General features: G+C 45.3%; 1 protein-coding gene across 5 annotated transcripts in view; it reads left to right on the top strand.

The window, feature by feature from the left end:
• The window catches only part of MYO10 (myosin X), a 268,155-nt gene that overhangs the window by 123,131 nt on the left and 126,505 nt on the right, over window positions 1-18,519 (top strand). For all 5 annotated transcript variants that reach the window (XM_024246955.3, XM_063724070.1, XM_054555429.1 and 2 more), the window contains exon 4: window positions 17,592-17,779. In XM_024246955.3, the coding sequence (XP_024102723.2) occupies window positions 17,592-17,779 (188 nt within the window). The remainder of the gene's footprint in view (window positions 1-17,591; window positions 17,780-18,519) is intronic.

The following is an 18,519-nucleotide window of genomic DNA, read 5'->3' as shown; positions in this document are numbered from 1 at the left end:
TTATGAAGCCCCTGAACCTTACCGCTGGGCCCTTTAGCTATTCCTGTGGGTGCATCCCTGCCCCAGGCTTGTCCTTGAGGGGACAGAGGCCTTACCGAGTTTGATGTCAGCGTCCATAGGTCTGGACTGCATGGTTTAAGCTGCAGTGCCTGGGTTAGAGCCACTCTGCGCTGGCTGTAACTGCCCGTGCAGCAGCCCCACCTTCTGTGCCTCTGTTAGATTCTCTTCCTGGAACTCCCAGGCTCTTCCTGCCTGAGACTTCACCTCGCCAACCTTATCCTTCCTCTGGCCACTTCGAGACTAGAGCCCTGCTCAGCCCCAGTTCCCAGCCAGGGGCCCCAGATTTCCACCCTTTGGCTATGGGTTTGCTGCCTGGAGGGGAGGGGGTTGGCTCTCTCCTGATTGCCTCCTTCCTTGGAGACGGTCTGATGAGGGCCTAGACTTCTTCATCTCCTGCCACCGCCTGCTAAGACCTGGCGAGGACAAATACACACCCGCTAAGGAGAGGAGGAGCAGAGTTTGTGTTTGTGGTACAGAGACATAACCTATGCGTTGACTCAGGAAGCCCTGTGGAGGTGGTGGTGGTGGTGACACTACAAAGGCATGAGATCAATCAGGGTTGAGTAGAAAGCCTGGCGTGGTGGCTCACGCCTGTAATCCCAGCCCTTTGGGAGGCTGAGGCTGGAGGATCGCTTGAGCCCATGAGTTCAAGACAAGCCTGGGCAATTTGGCAAAGTCCCATCTCTACAAAAGATTGCAAAAATTAGCCAGCCGTGGTGGCGTGCCCCTGTAGTCCCACCTATTCAGGAAGCTGAGGTGGGAGGATCGCCTGAGCCGGGGAGGTTGAGGCAGCAGTGAGCCGAGATTGTGTCACTGTACTCCAGCCTGGGAAACAGAGCAAGACCCTGTCTCAACAAAAGAAAAAAAAAAAAAGAATTGATGAAAAGGAAAGGCCAGTGAACACCATACATGAAGATGGAGAGATGAGAGTGAGTTTGATGCGGCATCACTGCAGCGGGAGAAGGCTGCCTTTGCTCATGGAATCAGATGTTTGCTGGGGAATGTGCAGAAACTAGGTGGGATGGGCAGCCTGGGGTTAGAAGCCTTAAACCATTGGTTCCCCACCTAGGATGATTCTGTCCTGGGGACATTTTATAATATCTAAAAGACATTTTTGGTCTCATAGTTACGGTCAAGCGATGCTACTGGCATTTACTGTGTAGAGGCCAGGGATGCTGAGAAACATACCAGAGTACCTGGGGCAGCCCCGGAGTCATCTGGCCTAAGATGTCAGGGGTGCCAGAATATCCCTCCCCTACTTACAGCTCACTTGGAAAGTTTGGGGTTGATGGTACACAGACCCCACTATATTTGTTAGTTTTCTTTTTTCTTTGTTTTATTTTCTTTTTGTTTTTTTTTGAGACGGAGTCTTGCTCTTTCGCCCAGGCTGGAGTGCAGTGGTGCCATGTCAGCTCACTGCAACCTCCGACTCCCGGGTTCAAGCAATTCTCCTGCCTCAGTCTCCTGAGTAGCTGGGATTACAGGCATCCGCCACCACACCCGGCTAATTTTTGTATTTTTTTTTGTAGAGACAGGGTTTCACCATGTTGGCCAGGCTGGTCTCGAACTGACCTCGGGAGATCCACCCGCCTTGGCCTCCCAAAGTGTTGGGATTACAGACGTGAGCCACTGCGCCTGGCCTTTATTTTGTTTTAGAGACAGGATCCCGCTCTGTCACCCAGGCTGGAGTGCAATGGTGTGATCATAGTTCTTTGCAGCCTTGACCTCCCAGGTCAGCCTCTAGAGCAGCTGGGACTACAGGCATGCACCACCATGCCCGGCTAATTTTTAAATTTTTGTCAAGACTGGGATCTTGCTATGTTGTCCAGGCTGATCTTGAACTCTTGACCTCAAGCCGTCCTCCCACCTTGACTTCCCAAAGTGCTGGGATTTATGGCATGAGCCACCGCACCCAGTCTGTTTAGAGGTTTCTGAAAGGAGAATTTCTCTGAGAAAAATTTCAGAAGATTTAAGAGGGAAGTGATATGGCTGAGACGAGAAAGGACAGATGGGCTGAGAGCATGTTGCAGTAATTCAGTGGGGGAGGGCTGAGGGTTGTAGACCAGGATAGAGATGGGAGAAAAGTCATGGGGACTGTGGGGAGGGAGGTGAAGGAAGAGGCTGCATGTCACTGTCTCCCGGTCTTGTCAAGTGCTGTGGCTGTGAAAACGTGGCACTTAACCGTCCTGGAAGCTCCTGAGCAGAGTGAGAACAAGTGTTTTTTAGGTGCCTGTTTTCTGTCTTCCTGTGCTGTCTGGCCCTGGATCATCTCAAATTATCATGTACCCAGCATCTAAGCACAGTGTTGACAAGAGCAGGAGAGGTTTCTGTTGTACCGAAAGCAAGCTCAGTGGCCAGAGTGGAAGGGCTGCCAGGTTCTGAGGCGTGGCAGTTTTGTTTCCTGCTAAATGGAAGAGAAGCACACTCTCTTCATTATAGGGATTGTGGAGCTCCGGGTCAGTTGTGCGGAGGAGACTCCTCTCCCAGTCTCTAAGGAATGGCTCAAAACCACATCACGGGGAGAGCTGCAGGGAACTTCAGCAGTCGCCTGCAATTATGGTGTTGAGGCTGGCTCCAGAGGAAGCTCTTCCCTGTTCCACCCAGCCTTTCGGTTAGTTTGTTGGTCTTGCCGAACAAACAGCACAGAGATCAGAATCAAAGGAGCCAATTTTAAGAAATGGGGCTGTTTCTAAAGATAAATGCTTCTGTAAGCACGAACTATGCTTCACAGCTAATGTATTTTTAGGTGTTTCAAAAATATCCTTCTTTGGTTAGGTGGCATTCCAGCCCGAATCTGCAAATGTGTTTGATGTTGCTTCTGAATTAACTTTGAAGTCTGCATCTGTCAGGCAAAATGTGTTAGCAGGCATCAGCCAGAGAAAGGCCTATTGATTTCAGCAGCCGGTTGAACCAAGTTCACCTGCAGGAAGTCACAGCCTGCTTGCCATGTGAAGGCTGGGCATACCCTGCCGTGGAGCGGACTGTTTGGGAATCTTGCAAATTGAAATCTGTGTTTCATTTTCTTGAGTTGAGTCTTCCCAAGGTAGACTTGGTTGGCTTGTTTCCATCCCTTTCCAAGGCTCAAGTCAAGTCACCGCGCGCCTGTCACGGAGGCAGCGTGGCCTGAAGGCCGCGTGGTTGGTTGGTTAGCACTACCTTGGCATTGGGGTGCTCTTGGGACAGATGAACACAGTGCAGTTTGTCAGGACTTTCTGGTTTTTTTGGCTTTTTTTTTTTTTTTTTTCACATGAAATCAAGACTCGTAGCCAAAAGATGATTGTAACCATCTGTCTGACTATATGTATTTTAAAACTTTACCAAACATTTATGCTCCGGAGTGGCCGCTTCCACATCAGCACATGAGAGTGGCAATTTGAAACTTGTTTTTTTGTGATTTTTTTTTTCTTCCTTGTCTCTCTTTGGGTTTAGATTCCTTTCAAGGCTGGGCGCGGTGGCTCATGCCTGTAATCCCAGCACTTTGGGAGGCCGAGGCAGGCGGATCACATGGTCAGGAGTTTGAGACCAGCCTGGCCAACATGGTGAAACCCCATCTCTACTAAAAATACAAAAATTAGCCGGGTGTGGTGGTGGGCGCCTGTAGTCCCAGCTACTTGGGAGGCTGAGGCAGGAGAATCACTTGAACCTGGGAGGAGGAGGTTGCAGTGAGCCGAGATTGTGCCACTGCACTCCAGCCTTTGCAATAGAGTGAGACTGTCTCAAAAATAATAATAATAAAAAAGATACATTCCTTTCCATCAGGAGAGAATTTTAGTGAGAAATTCACTCAGGTGAAATGGAAATGCCAGCCTCTACCTTGAAGATCTTGACTTCAGTTAACAACTTGTCTCTTGGGATGGTTTAATTTTCAACAAACTTGAATGCTTCACGATTTTTAAAAAATTGTTTCTAAGTGTTTATTTTTTATTTTTATTTATTATTATTTAGACCTCACTCTTTTGCCCAGGCTGGAGTGTAGTGGTGCGATCATAGCGCACCACAGCCTCCAACTCCTGGGCTCAAGTAGTCCTCCTACCTCAGCTTCCCAAGTAGCTGGGACTATGGGTGGGTGCCACCACACCCAGCTAATTTTTTGTATTTTTAAAATTTTTTGTAGAGATGGAGGCTTGTTGTGTTGCTCAGGCTGGTCTCAAATTTCTGGCCTCAAGTGATCCTCCCACCTGGGCTTCCTAAAGTGCTGGGATTACAGGCATGAGTCACTACACCTGGCTGAAATGTTTCTAATTGTTTAATTGGACAACATCGGACAATTTGGTTATGTAGAACGTAGTGGGCATAAAGCACTAGAAGACAGTTAAAACATGAATTTATTTGGTGGATTGGTGGTGAAATCATGTGTCCTCAGCATATCGATGCTGATTCCGCTCTGCCTGGGTACCAGGCTCTGTGTTAGGCTCCAAGGATGCAGAATGACTCTGGCTTACAGGAATAGGAATGGCTTGTTGAAAGATTGAATAAATGAAAGGCACCAAACTGATTAGTGAAGACAGACACAGGCAAACCATGAACAATAGCTGAGGGTGACAATGGGTGTGATAAGAATACATGGGAACACAAAGAAGGAGCGTCACAATGAGGAGGGTGTGGGAGGGTCAGAAAATGATTCCTCGCTGAGGTGCTATTAATAGTTGGCCTGAGTTTTGAGCATATGTAGAAGAATTTGGCCAAGAAGGAGGGTAGCTGTCCTGGCAGCAGATCATCATGTGGAAAGACAGGAAATAGCGTGATGCGTTGTTATTTAATATCCAACGCAGGACATTCTAGATGCCAGAACAAAGGTTGCATGCTGCTGGCTGGCAAGGGGGTCGAGAGCAATGGAGGAAGGAATGGCTCTGTGCAACTCAGTGAGCTTGAACGGACTCATGAAAGCTCTAGGGGATAACTTTAAGCGTGCGTTTTGGGGATGCGTCACTTGGCCACAGGATGGTGGATGAGAAAGGAGGGGCTTCCAGTTAGGAGGGGTTAGTGTGTGAGATACCAAGAGGTAGATGCTAAGTGTTTAACTGGGTTTGGGGGCCAAGTAAGCTGAATTTATGTAGGATTACTGGATTACTCATTTGGGTAGGATGTGGTGCCATTTGTCAAGTTGTATCTGTGTGTGAAGTAACAGGTGTTTGGGGGAGATTAGCCATGTCTGTTGAGTTTGAGCCAGTGGACCACTGAACATATGGATCTGTAACTTACAGCTGAAGTTGCATTCAAGATAAAGATTTAGGAAGTAAGTCACTGCCGTATTTAGCCGAGATGTTTGAGAGAGAAGGAAACGGGGGGATGGTAAGTACGAAATAAATCTGGATAATGGATCTCACTTCTTAACAATTCTTCCCTTTAGCTGCCATAGCACGGACTTTAAATAACCCATTTCCCCAGTGCATTTCAAATTGTATCTTCTACATCCAGCTTTTCAGGACTACATGACGAAAAGCATTGTGGTTTTATTTTCATTAACAATAGCGATGATACGTACCTCTGATTTATGTAGCACATAGCGGTCATGTGGGGTAACAGAGGATCCCTTGTTGTTACTGATCAGAATCTTAGTCCCGAGGGAGTGAAGCAGTGCCAGGGGAGGTTCTTCAGGGCTGTGGACTTGGTGTCTTCTGACTTGACCAAACCATGCTGTTTAGATGAGTTATTTCTGCATTGGGATTGTGACATCCAACCTGGGTACCTTGGTCTCTATAAGCACCCTGTATGAGGCCAGTGAGTCACTTTAAGTTTTCTCAGTTATACTTGATTTTTTTTTCTTTTTTTGAGACGGAGTCTCGCTCTGTCGCCCGGGCTGGAGTGCAGTGGCACGATCTTGGCTCACTGTAAGCTCCTCCTCCTGGGTTCTTGCCATTCTCCTGCCTCAGCCTCCTGAGTAGCTGGGACTACAGGCGCCCGCCACCATGCCCAGCTAATTTTTTTATATTTTTCGTAGAGATGGGGTTTCACCGTGTTAACCAGGATGGTCTCGATCTCCTGACCTCGTGATCCGCCCGCCTCTGCCTCCCAAAGTGCTGGGATTACAGGCGTGAGCTGCTGCACCCAGCCTTTTTTTAGAGGTAGAGTCTCACTCTGTGGCCCAGGCTGGAGTGCAGTGGTGTGATCTCGGTTCACTGCAACCTCTGGCTCACTGCAACCTCCACCTCCTGAGTTCGAGTGATTCCTCTACCTCAGCGTCCCCAGTAGCTGGGATTACAGGCACCTGCCACCATGCCCAGCTAATTTTTTTTTTTTTTAATTGTAATAGAGATGGGGTTTTGCCATGTTGTCTAGGCTGGTCTTGAACTCCTGACCTCAAATGACCCACTTGCCTCAGCCTCCCAAAGTGCTGGGATTATAGATAGGCGTGATCCACTGCACCCGGCCAGTTACACTTGATTTAAAAAAAAACATTATTGGCTCTATTTAAGATATACAACATGATGTTTTGATATACATATGCATGCTGAAGTCAAATGATACTTGATTTTTTGGGGGTGTGAAATTTGATACTAGGTGTTATACCATTAGGCCTTTTGAAAACCTTGACTTGGTAGATTTTGGATTGAAGAAATGAAGTGAGCTTCTCCCAACATTTTTAAGCAATTTGTGTTGCAGCTGTTGCAAATTATTAAAATGGGCAAGGGAATGTATTTTGGGGGTGAGTTATGTGGAACTTTTCTGACAAGAAAATGTTTTTATGTGCTTCAAAATAGAACGTACTTTCTATTTCTGAAAAGCCATTAAACCGACCAGCTTATTTATTCTTGTGGAATTTGAAATCCAACATGAGGAAACCGGTACCTGGCCCCGCCTCGTGTTTGGGAGCTGCATGTGTCCACGCTCTTAAACTGCATGGCATCATCATGGCCATTTGTGGAGCGGTAACAATATCTTTTCATAGAGTGAGAAATGACGTGAGCCCATGGCAAATGTTGTCTCATAGACCTTAGGATTTCTTTTTTTTTTTTTTTTTTTTTTTTTGAGATGGAGTCTCACTCTGTTGCCCGGGCTAGAGTGCAGTGGCATGATCTCGGCTCACTGCAATCTCTGCCTCCCAGGTTCAAACGATTCTCCTGCCTCAGCCTCCTAAGTAGCTGGGATGACAGGCACCTGCCACCACGCCTGGCTAATTTTGTATTTTTAGTAGAGATGGGGTTTCACCATGTTGGCCAGGCTGGTCTCGAACTCCTGACTTCAAGTAATCTGCCGGCCTTGGCCTCCCAAAGTGCTGGGATTACAGGTGTGAGCCACTGCACCCAGCCAGGATTTCTTTCTTTTCTTTTTTCTTTCCTTCCTTTTTTTTTTTTTTTTTTTTGAGACGAGAGTCTCACTCTGTCGCCCAGGCTGGAGTGCAGTGCTGTGATCTCGGCTCACTGCCAGCTCTGCCTCCCGGGTTCACACCATTCTCCTGCCTCAGCCTCTGGAGTAGCTGCCTGGCTAATTTTTTGTATTTTTAGTAGAGACGGGGTTTCACCGTGTTAGCCAGGATGGTCTCGATATCCTGACCTCGTGATCCGCCCACCTTGGCCTCCCAAAGTGCTGGGATTACAGGCGTGAGCCACCGTGCCTGGCCAAACCATGGTCCCAGCCAGGATTTCTTACCACACTTTATCTTTGCTTTACTTGACGCTTAACAAGCTAGCTCTTTCCCCACCTCCAACTGCCATTTTTACTCACATTGCATGTTGAACTTTTCTTATTACTCAGTGAACCTCTTACACATGTAGCCTATACTTTAGTGACAAAGTCATCCATGCAAATTGAAGAGTGGGGTGGTAAGTTTAAGATGGGGGAGATAAGATGTCCTTGACTGTAATTATTTTTGCCAAGGAACCCTTGACATTTCAAATAATTTTTTTTGAGGTGGGATCTCACTGTATTGCCCAGGCTGGAGTGCCGTGGTCATGGCTCACTACAGCCTTGACCTCCCCAGGCTCAGGTGATCTTCCCACCTCAGCCTGCCGAGTAGCTGGGATACAGGCATGCACTACCACACCCAGCTAATTTTCGATTTTTAGTGGAGATGGGGTTTCGCCACGTTGCCCAAGCTGGTCTCAAACTCCTGGGCTCAAGCCATCCTCCTGCCTTGGCTGGTCTCGAACTCCTGACCTCAGGTGATCCTCCCGCCTCAGCGTCCCAAAGTGCTGGGATTACAGTCCTGAGCCTCTGCGTGCGACCATAATTTGTCTTTCTTGAAATAAACGATCGAGAACTATGACTGTGGTTGCCAGTGTTATTTTACATCCCTGTTTTAGCAGGTTCAGAAGTGCCATTTGTCATGTGCATGGACACAAACAGTAAAAACCCAGCAGTAAGTGAAGTCCTTCTGTGAGCTGAAGCCCTTCCCCCACCACCTTCGGTGACCTGTTACAAAAATAATTCATTAGGGCTTGGGCTGTTGTATCACCTTTTGGTGATTGGATTAAGGGGGTAAGACCCTGAGGGAAATCTCAGAGGAAGGAGCCTTTGTGGAAATCAGTCAATGCAAGGTGAGGCCCTGAGCAGACCAGGACAGTGCAGATGAAGGGAGTGAGTGGTTCGCCCTGGAGTTAATTAAAAGTGGAACACACGGGGCACGGAGATGTCAGCCATGGTGATGAGGTGATGAGGCTGACAGAGCCCTGTGGATGGATGGGTGATGGAGAAGGCATTCGCTGTAGATCCACAATGTGGCAAATTCTCAAAAATCCAGGGTTCCCGCCTTCACTCTGACTCATGGGCTCTGTGACCGTAGGGACAATATCTTACTGTCCCCTTGCCAGTTCCATTACCTGTCAGAAGAGGCAGGAGCAGTGACCTCTGCTGCCCATCACGGGGTTATGGAGGAGCAAATGAGTGGTTGTGCGAATGTGTAAACAGTCCTTTTGGCCATAGGTACTAAATGGAGGTAGGTAGTCTAAGGGAGGCCTTTGAATTATTAATGAGTAATTAATATTGGGCTGTTGTCTACTAAGTAATTTTTATACACTGAGGCAAAATTTTCTATAATCTTAAGAAAAGAAATCAGGTTCTTTCTTTGTACCAGCCAGACACACATTTTACGTATTCTTTCCTTTTTTGCTTTTTAAGGAAAAGATTTCAGATTATTGAGTTTTGGTCCCAATTAAATCTGGTCGTTTGATGTCCCTGTTGGTTTGTGGGAGTTCATTTGCTGAATTTACCGCCAGCCACAACATAATATATTTATTAATTATTTAAACTCTGAGATTACTGTCTCCCTGAAAATCTCAATGCCTTTTGTTCTCTCTTCCTGAATAGTCTATAGCTTGTCACCAGAACATTTTTATTTAATTTGGGTTCAAATTTGAAGGTGTGTATGCTAAAACTTTTTTTTTCTTTTGAGATAGGGTCTCACTCTGTCAGGCTGGAGTGCAGTGGCGCAATCTTGGTTCACTGCAACCTCTGCCTCCTGGGCTCAGGTGATCCTCCCACCTCAGCCTCCTGAGTAGCTGAGACCACAGGTGTGAACCATCATACCCGGCTAACTTTTTAATGTATTTTTTGTAGAGACAGGGTTTTGACATTGGTGCCCAGGCTGGTTAACTCCTGGACTCAAGTGATCCTCCTGCCTCGGACTCCCAAACTGCTAGGATTATGGGCATGAACCATCAGGCCTGGCCTTTTTTTAAATTTAATTTTATTTTTAAAATTTTTTTAAAGGGACAAGGTTTCACTTTGTTACCAAGGCTGGAGTGCAGTGATGCAATCACGGCTCACTGAAGCCTTGACCTCTTGGGCTCAAGCCATCCTCCCACCTCAGCCTCCCTAGTAGCTGGGAATACAGGCATGTGCTATCACACATGGGTAAATTTTTTTTTTTCGAGAGACAGGATCTCACTGTGTTGCCCAGGCTGGTCTTGAACTCCTGGGCTCAAGTGATCCTCCCATCTCAGCCTCCCAAAGTGTTGGGATAACAGGCGTGAGCCACCATACCCAACCTCTAAAACTTTTTTTAAAGTTAAGGAGCATAATGTTTCTTGTTATTTCCTCTCAAGTCTGTGCTTGTTTTTAATCTCTGTTTATACTTAGAGATTAATGTATTCTATACAACACCAAAATTCCCAGCGTTACTTATTATTTTTTTCTTTTTCTTTCTTTCTTTTTTTTTTTTTTTCCAGAGACGGAGTCTCGCTCTGTCCCCCAGGCTGGAGTGCAGTGGTGTGATCTCAGCTCACTGCAAGCTCCGCCTCCCGGGTTCATGCCATTCTCCTGCCTCAGCCTCCCGAGTAGCTGGGACTGCAGGTGCCCGCCACCACGCCCGGCTAATTTTTGTATGTTTAGTAGAGACGGGGTTTCACCGTGTTAGCCAGGATAGTCTCGATCTCCTGACCTCATGATCCACCCGCCTCAGCCTCCCAGAGTGTTGGGATTACAGGCGTGAGCCACTGCACCTGGCTCCTATTTTTTCTTTCTTAAACTAAAAAAAAAAAATTAATTTTGGTAAAATGCATGAACAAAATGTATCACAGCCGTTGTTAATGCACAGTTCGATAGCGTTAAGTATATTTATGTTACCCTGCAGCAATGTCCAGAACTCTTCCCCTCTTGCAGAACTGAATCCATACTCATTAAACAACAGCTCCCCATTTCCCCCATCTCCAGCCCCTGGCAACCACCCTTCCACTTTCTGTCAGTTCGATTATTCTGGATCCTCATATAAGTAGAATTGTACATTTCCACTTTCTCTATCAATTTGAGTATTCTGGATACCTCATACAAGTGGAATCGTACAGTGTTTATCTTTTTGTGACTGTCATATTTCACTTAGCATAATGTCTTAAGGGTTCATCCATGTTGTAGCAAGGGTCTGAATTTCCATCCCTTTCAGGGCTGAAGAATTCCGTTGTATGGATATACCACATTTTTTGTATCTGTTCATTTATTGGTGGACACATGAGTTGCTTCTACCTTTTGGCTGCTGTTTACTGAATATTTTTTATACATGGTATAAAAAGCTTGAAAAAGCATCCTTGAATTAGTGGCAATATGCAAAAAAGAATAAGAAAGTGCTTGGAGGATATGGGTTTAAGGAAAATCTTGAAAACAGCAGATGCAGGACATGTTATGAATGTATGTATGTTAGTTTTCTCTTGTTTAGAGTACTAAATATGGTCTAAACTATAGGTTTAGAAATTTTTATAGAGTATGAATTTTTTCTATTCAGAATATGAATCACAAAACGAGAAGGACCACAGCAGTAACACCTACATTCTTACAAAGAGTCATGTTGGAATGTAGCCATGTACCATTAAATGTGTGATCTTAGCCGGGCATGGTGGCTCATGCCTGTAATGCCAGCACTTTGGGAGGCTGATGTGAGCGGGTCAGATGAAGCCAGGAGTTTGAGAGCAGCCTGGCTAATGTGGTGAAACCCCATCCGTCTCTACTAAAAATACAAAAATTAGCCAGGTGTGGTGGCAGGCGCCTGTAATCCCAGCTACTCGGGAGGCTGAGGCAGGAGAATTGCTTGAACCCAGGAGGCGGAGGCTGCAGTGAGCTGAGATTGCGCCACTGCATGGCAGCCTGGGCAACAGAGCGAGACTGTCTCAAAAATAAATAAATGCATGATTGATCTTTAAAAATCAGGAGCAGCTGTTTATATTTAAGTGCTCTTTCTCTACCCAACAAGCAGAAAGGGTCCTGAACATTTTTTGAGGAATTTGGGGAGTTCAACTCCTGGTCCAGTTCAAAGCTATAAAGTAGATCATGGGGCACGAAGGATCGTCACACATCCGACGCAGGCAGCTTCTAGGGTGCACATAACTTTTATTTATTACTTACCTTAAAAGGTGAAAGGTTTTAAACATACTGAAATGCAAATCTTTTTGGAAAAGAATTTTTTTTTCACTTGATGCGATATATGGTGTGTAAAATGAAAAGCAAAATAAAAGCCTGGCTTGGTATCTTCTGTTACATTAACCATGCATTCAAACGACCTTTTACCTGAAAACACTTTTCAATACCCCCTGACATAGTGGCCCTTGGAGGAAAAGCCTTTTATTCCACAGGAGATTTGGCACTTCCTTCCAACATAGCCACGGGGGTGGCGCATGGCAAGGCTGAGAAAGAACCAGTGTAGTGTGGCCAAGCAGATGGGAGAACAGCGGAAGCTTAGGAGTCTGGGGTGGTTTCAGTGTAGACTGGAAGATAGTGTCTTCCTCACTTGTTGTGGGCATCGCTTTTATGGGCAGAGAGCCTGAATGAGTCCCAGAATCCTCAAAAAAAAAAAAAAAGAAATCAGGTTCCTAACCTGGGTAAAGAACCCACAAGCACGTGCTGTACCCTTCAGAAGCTTCCCATCAAGATGGGAACAATCAAGGCTTTCTGGCCTAAAGCAGCAAAAGTCTGTTATTAATATTTATGCAGAATTTAAAAAACATATTTTTAAGTAGAGATGGGGTCTTCCTACATTGCCCAGGCTGGTCTTGAACTCCTGGGCTCAGGCAGTTCTCCCACCTTGGCCTCCAAAAGTGCTGGGATTATAGTCATGACCCACTGTAGCTGGCCGGGATTTTAAATTTATTGACAATGTGTAGTCCATGAGGGACCATATTTTTTTCATGGTAACTCACTAGGCTGACTGACAGATGAAGCATGCATTTTATTGTAAGAGTCAGATACAAAGATCAATATTATTGTAGGAAAAGTGCGCAACCACCAGAGCTGTGCTGGTCATTGGCCATGATTAACATCTTCTATAACTAAACCAACTGGATGGTTTTGATCTTTCGCTCTCGAACTATGTGCTTTTTGAGGCCATCTGGTAAAGTGTTCTGTTTCACAGCATGCCCGATTATCTTTTCTTCTGAAAGATGGTGACTCAGCAATCGATTGGTGGCAGTAGTGTGGGGTGGCAGTGACTCAGCTTAGCAGAGGAGAGTATCCCGATGCCTTTTGTGAGCTGCATGACCATCAGCAAGGATGCCACATAATTCTGCAGAGTCTGTGGGCTGCCTCCACAGGGAGCATCCGCTGTTAAGAGTCCTTTCTTGGCCAGGCACAGTGGTTCACGCCTGTAATCCCAGCACTTTGGGAGGCTGAGGCGGGTGGATCACCTGAGGTCAGGAGTTTGAGGCCAGCCTGGCCAAAATATAGTGAAATCCCATCTCTACTAGAAATGCAAAAATTAGCTGGGTGTAGGGACACACACCTGTTATCTCAGCTACTTGGGAAGCTGAGACAGGAGAATCACTTGAACACAGGAGGTGGAGATTGCAGTGAGCCGAGATCGCACCACTGTACTCCAGCCTGGATGACAGAGCAAGACTCAGTCTCAAAAAAAAAAAAAAGTTATTTCTCTTCTAAAGCACTGCTGATTCTGGTGGAGAGGACCTGTGGACATTGATTTCTGGGTTGCGTATGTTGTCTCTAGTTGCCACAGCTACCACATTGTCATTCTGAAACATTTAAAAACTATTTCATTGGACAAGGTGTGGTGTGAATTACTGTAAAAAGTCAAGCATGAGACCATTTTGGATGTTGCGTCTTCACCTTTGCTAACAGGCTTAATGCCAGTTTGTCTTCGACCCTCATTCAAAGCCCATGTCATCCACACTGTCAGAATGAGCAGTATCTTAAAAGGATGCTCTATGGCTAGTGAGGTTCCCCAACCAGAAGGAGGAATATGGTTTAAAAGAAATGATCATTCTTTCAAAGAAAGCTGTGTAAGAAGTTTTAATGATGGTTTTATGAGTAAATCAGTGCCTTAAGACAGAAGGGCTCATCTTAGAATTTTATAGCAACCATACAAACGTGTCATGAATGGGGCATGCAAAATGATATGGGCATATCATTTTTTAAAAGGTGTGTTAATGATGGGTGAATATCCTAATAACAAATTAATTAAATTTAATAATAAGCTTAATGCCCATGACTGTGGCTTTCACCCTCTGCTTGTAACTGAGGAAGAGGATTGGCGTGTGCTCAGTTGAGCCCACCATGTTGATTGTTGGCAGTGTTGACTGTTGCTTGTCAGCTTCCTCTGACCTACCTGGCTGCATAAAGAGTGACAGTCCTGTCAAAGTAGGGAAAAAAAAAGAATGTATTTCACGGTAAAAATGAACATTTTTGATACTTAGCAGAAAAAAAAACAGTAATGTAAACAACTATCAAAAAGGTAGAAAACAAACATGGCATTTTAAACAAAGTAGTGGAAGGGGCCAGGCACTCACAGCCTCAAGTATTGTCTGCCTGCCCCCTCACCTCTGCAAATGTTACGTAGAAGGAGGCACTGGAGTGTCTGTGGTCCAGGCACTGATAGAGGATGGAGGCATCCCAAGGAGTAGGACACTTTTTTTTTTCCAACTTCCATCTTTTTTTTTTCTGGCCAAATCTTCCCCGTAGTGCTCCGACAGGACAAAATGAGCTTTCTAGAGAGTTGATGTTTCCAAGGACCTGAACATTTACTCATAAAAGCACCAGATCTTTATTTTCTAATTAAGGTGAAATTCATTTAACATAAAATTAACCATTTTAAAGTGTACAACTCAGTGGCATTTAGTACATTCACAATGCTGTGCAACCAACACCTTTGTTTCAGTATGCTTTCTGCTGCCAAAACAGGATACCACACACTGGGTAATTTATAAGGAGCAGAAGTTTACTTGGCTTATGGTTCTGGAGACTGGCAAGTCGAAGAGCATGGCGCTGGCATCTGGTGGGACCCTCTTGCTGTGTCATGGCCTAAGGCATCACATGGCGAGAAAGCTTGAGTGTGAGACAGAGAGAATGCATGTCAAACTTACTCTTTTATTAAGAGCCCACTCTGCAGTAACTAACTCACTCCCGCAATAATGGCATTAATCCGTTATGAGAGTAGAGCCCCATGACCTAATCACCTCTTATTCACCTTTGTAATCACCTTACTAATACTGTTACAATGGTAATTAAATTTCAACACAAGTTTAGGAGGGGACAAACATTCAAACCATGCAACCTGTATCTTAGTTCTACAATATTTTTATCACCTCAGGTGGAAACCCTGTACCAGTGAAACAGTCACTCCCCTTTCCTGCCACTGTCTGCTCTTAGCAACCACCAATCTTTCTGTTTCTATGGATTTAACCTATTCTGGATATGTGAACTTTTGTGTCTGGCTTAATATGTCTTCAAGGCTCAATCACATTGTAGCATGGATCAGCACTTTATTCCTTTTTGTGGCTGAGTAATATTACATGGTGTGGGTATGCCACATCCATTCATCTGATGATGGGCCCTTGGCATTGTTTCCACCTTTTGGCTGTTGTGAATGGTGCTTCTGTGAACATGTGTGTACAAGTGTTTGAGTATTTGCTTTCACTTCTTTTTGATCTGTATCTAGGAGTGGAATTGCTGGGTCATATGGTAATATCTTTTATGTTTTTAACCTTTTTTTATTTTTTTAATCTTTTGCTTCGTATTATTTCCAAAACGCATTCCAGGTTGAGTAACCCTTATCCAAAATGCTTGGGGCCTGAAGTGTTTTGGATTTCTGATATTTTCTCTGATTTAGAAATATTTGCATTATACTTACCAGTTGGGCATCCGTCATCAGAAAATCTGAAATCTGAGGCCAGGAGCGGTGGCTCATGCCTGTAATCCCAGTACTTGGGAGGCCGAGGCAAGGGGATCACCAGGTCAGGAGATTGAGACCACGGTGAAACCCCATCTCTACTAAAAATACAAAAAATTAGCCGGTCGTGGTGGTGGGCGCCTGTAGTTCCAGCTACTCGGGAGGCTGAGGCAGGAGAATGGCGTCAGCCGGGAGGCGGAGCTTGCAGTGAGCCGAGATCACGCCACTGCACTCCAGCCTAGGTGACAGATCGAGACTCCGTCTCAAAAAAAAAAAAAAAAAAAAAAAAAGGAAATCTGAAATGCCCCCATGAACATTTCCTTTGAGCATCCTGTTGGTGCTCAAAAAGCTTCAGATTTTAGAGCATTTCAGATTTTGGTTTTCGGATTAGCGATACTCAACCTGTATGGACTTATGTACATTTGAAAAGCTATACTGAACATAACAATACTTTGCTTCATGTTCCTGGCAGATACTATGAATATAAAACATTACAAATTGCTATAATATGGTATAGATGCTCTCAGGATGTTTGGACTTTCTGTCTAGTTTTCCTTGTTGTTTTTTGTTACCCTCCGCCAACCCCCCTGGGTGTATGCTTCCCTGGTGTCTTTTTGTGTGTTCAAATTTCCTCTTCTAACAAAGACACCAGTCAGATTGGATTAGGGCCCACCCTAATGGCCTCATTTTAAGTTAGTCACTTATTTAAAGCCCCTATCTCCAAGCATAGTAACATTCTTAAGTACTGGGGATTAGGGCTTCAGCATGTGAATTTGGGGAGAAGGCATGAATCAGCCCGTAACAGCCCATAAAGCCCTAGACACACTGCACGAGCTTTGTAAAAGTTGGTTGGTGGCTGGTGGTTGCTGGTGGTCGCAGGACTCTCTGCTCCCACCCCTGTCTGACTTACTTCCCTAGTTGTGTCTGAGCCTGGAAACCAGGTAACCAAACAGAGTTAGTATTTCTTGTAAAAGTGCAAGTGAATAGTTACGTCCACATGGAGAGGCCTAAGGCATTAAGCTTTGGTAACTCTGTAGCCTCTATTTATTTTCTTTCTTTCTTTCTTTCTTTCTTTTCTTTCTTTCTTTCTTTCTTTCTTTCTTTCTTTCTTTCTTTCTTTCTTTCTTTCTTTCTTTCTTTCTTTCTTTTTTCTTTCTCTCTCTCTCTCTCTTTCTCTCTCTCTCGCATGCTCGCTCTCTTTCTCTCTCTCGCTGTCTCTCTCTCTTCTTTTTTTGACAGAGTCTTGCTCTGTCGCCCAGGTTGGAGTGCAGTGGCGTAATCTCAGCTCACTGCAACCTCCGCCTCCCAGGTTCAAGAGATTCTCCTGCCTCAGCCTCCCGAGTAGCTGGGATTACAGGTGTGTGCCACCATGCCTGGCTAATTTTTGTATTTTTAGTAGAGACGGGGTTTCATCATGTTGGCCAGGCTGGCCTTGAACTCCTGACCTCAGGTGATCCGCCCGCCTCAGCCTCTCGAAGTGCTGGGATTACAGGCATGAGCCACCAGGCCCGGCCCACTTCCAGAACTTTCCCATCACACTAAACAGAAACTCTGCACCCATTAAACTATAAATTTCCTTCTCCCCCAACCCCTGGCTACCTCTCTTCTCCCTTCTGTCCCGTCACTTTTTAACCGTGCTGTCTTATGGCTACATCAAATGTAGCCATTTGATGAGACACGAGACTGGACCTGGCCAGTCCTTTGCCCATGGGAAGGGATTAAGATTGGTGAGGTCAGCGGGGAGCAGGGATCTGGGCCTAGGCCACCTCACCGTCTTCCTTCTCTTGTTTACCTTTCACTGCCATCCTCCTTTGAAATGGCTTCATTCATTTGTCCAGAATATCAGATTTAGTACCCAGAAAGTGCAGGGACAGTGTGCACCCGGGAGACAGAAGCCGTCTTTCCCTCGGTACACACTCAGTGGGTTTTGTTGGAGCTCATCCAGTGGCCTGGGTTAGAAGTGACGCATCCTTGTCTCACCCTGTGCTTGCAGACCTACATCGGCTCCATCCTGGCCTCCGTGAACCCCTACCAGCCCATCGCCGGGCTGTATGAACCTGCCACCATGGAGCAGTACAGCCGGCGCCACCTGGGCGAGCTGCCCCCGCACATCTTCGCCATTGCCAACGAGTGCTACCGCTGCCTGTGGAAGCGCCACGACAACCAGTGCATCCTCATCAGGTAACGGGGCTCACAGCCAGTCGGGCTTTCCCATGGCCCAGGAGTCCCTCCGCGCACCCCCAACCCCAGCCTCCTTAGGGCATTAACCAGAGAAAGCTTTTACAACCGCCTTTCTCCGACAGAGTTTTCTGTTTTGAATGGCATGATAACTTCAGCTTTCAGAAGGAGCTTACTTAGCAAAGCAGATGGACCATGTTGCTTGGCTCTTGTCCTCAGAATAATTATTCCATTCTGTCCCTTTTTAAAAAAAAAAAAAAAACAAAAAAAACATTTATTTGCCTTAATTATTCTTTGATTTATTTCAATGATGAGGCATGGTCCTGTCTGTTTAAGGAAATCTTGCATAGTTCTTTCAAATTTAAATGTTTTATATAGCCTACAGTGCTACTCACAAGGCTTGCATGTGTGAACAACGTTTCTTTTTTCTCTACTGCAATAAAATAACTCTAGATAGAATCTCCCAAATTTAGGAATTTTTAATAATAGGGTGCTCTTAAAGTTTACTTTTGAATTAGCCACAGAAGAGAGGCTTACTGTGTGTATGTTAAGGACATATTTATTTCAACATTTTTTTTTACTGGGCGAGAAGGCACTTCGCATGTCTATTTTAGCTGAGTCGTACTCGCTTTTACAAAGAAACTATTAGGAGCCGAATATCAGTTCCTTTATTACTAGGAACTGTCTAAAAAAGTAGTAGAATTTTTTTTTTTTTTTTTTTTTTTTTTTTTTTTTTTTTTGAG

Source organism: Pongo abelii, chromosome 4 (assembly GCF_028885655.2).
Source record: "Pongo abelii isolate AG06213 chromosome 4, NHGRI_mPonAbe1-v2.0_pri, whole genome shotgun sequence".
Lineage (NCBI taxonomy): Eukaryota > Metazoa > Chordata > Mammalia > Primates > Hominidae > Pongo > Pongo abelii.
The sequence above is the reverse complement of the archived record's forward strand: the minus strand, read 5'-3'. Positions and strand labels throughout refer to the sequence as shown.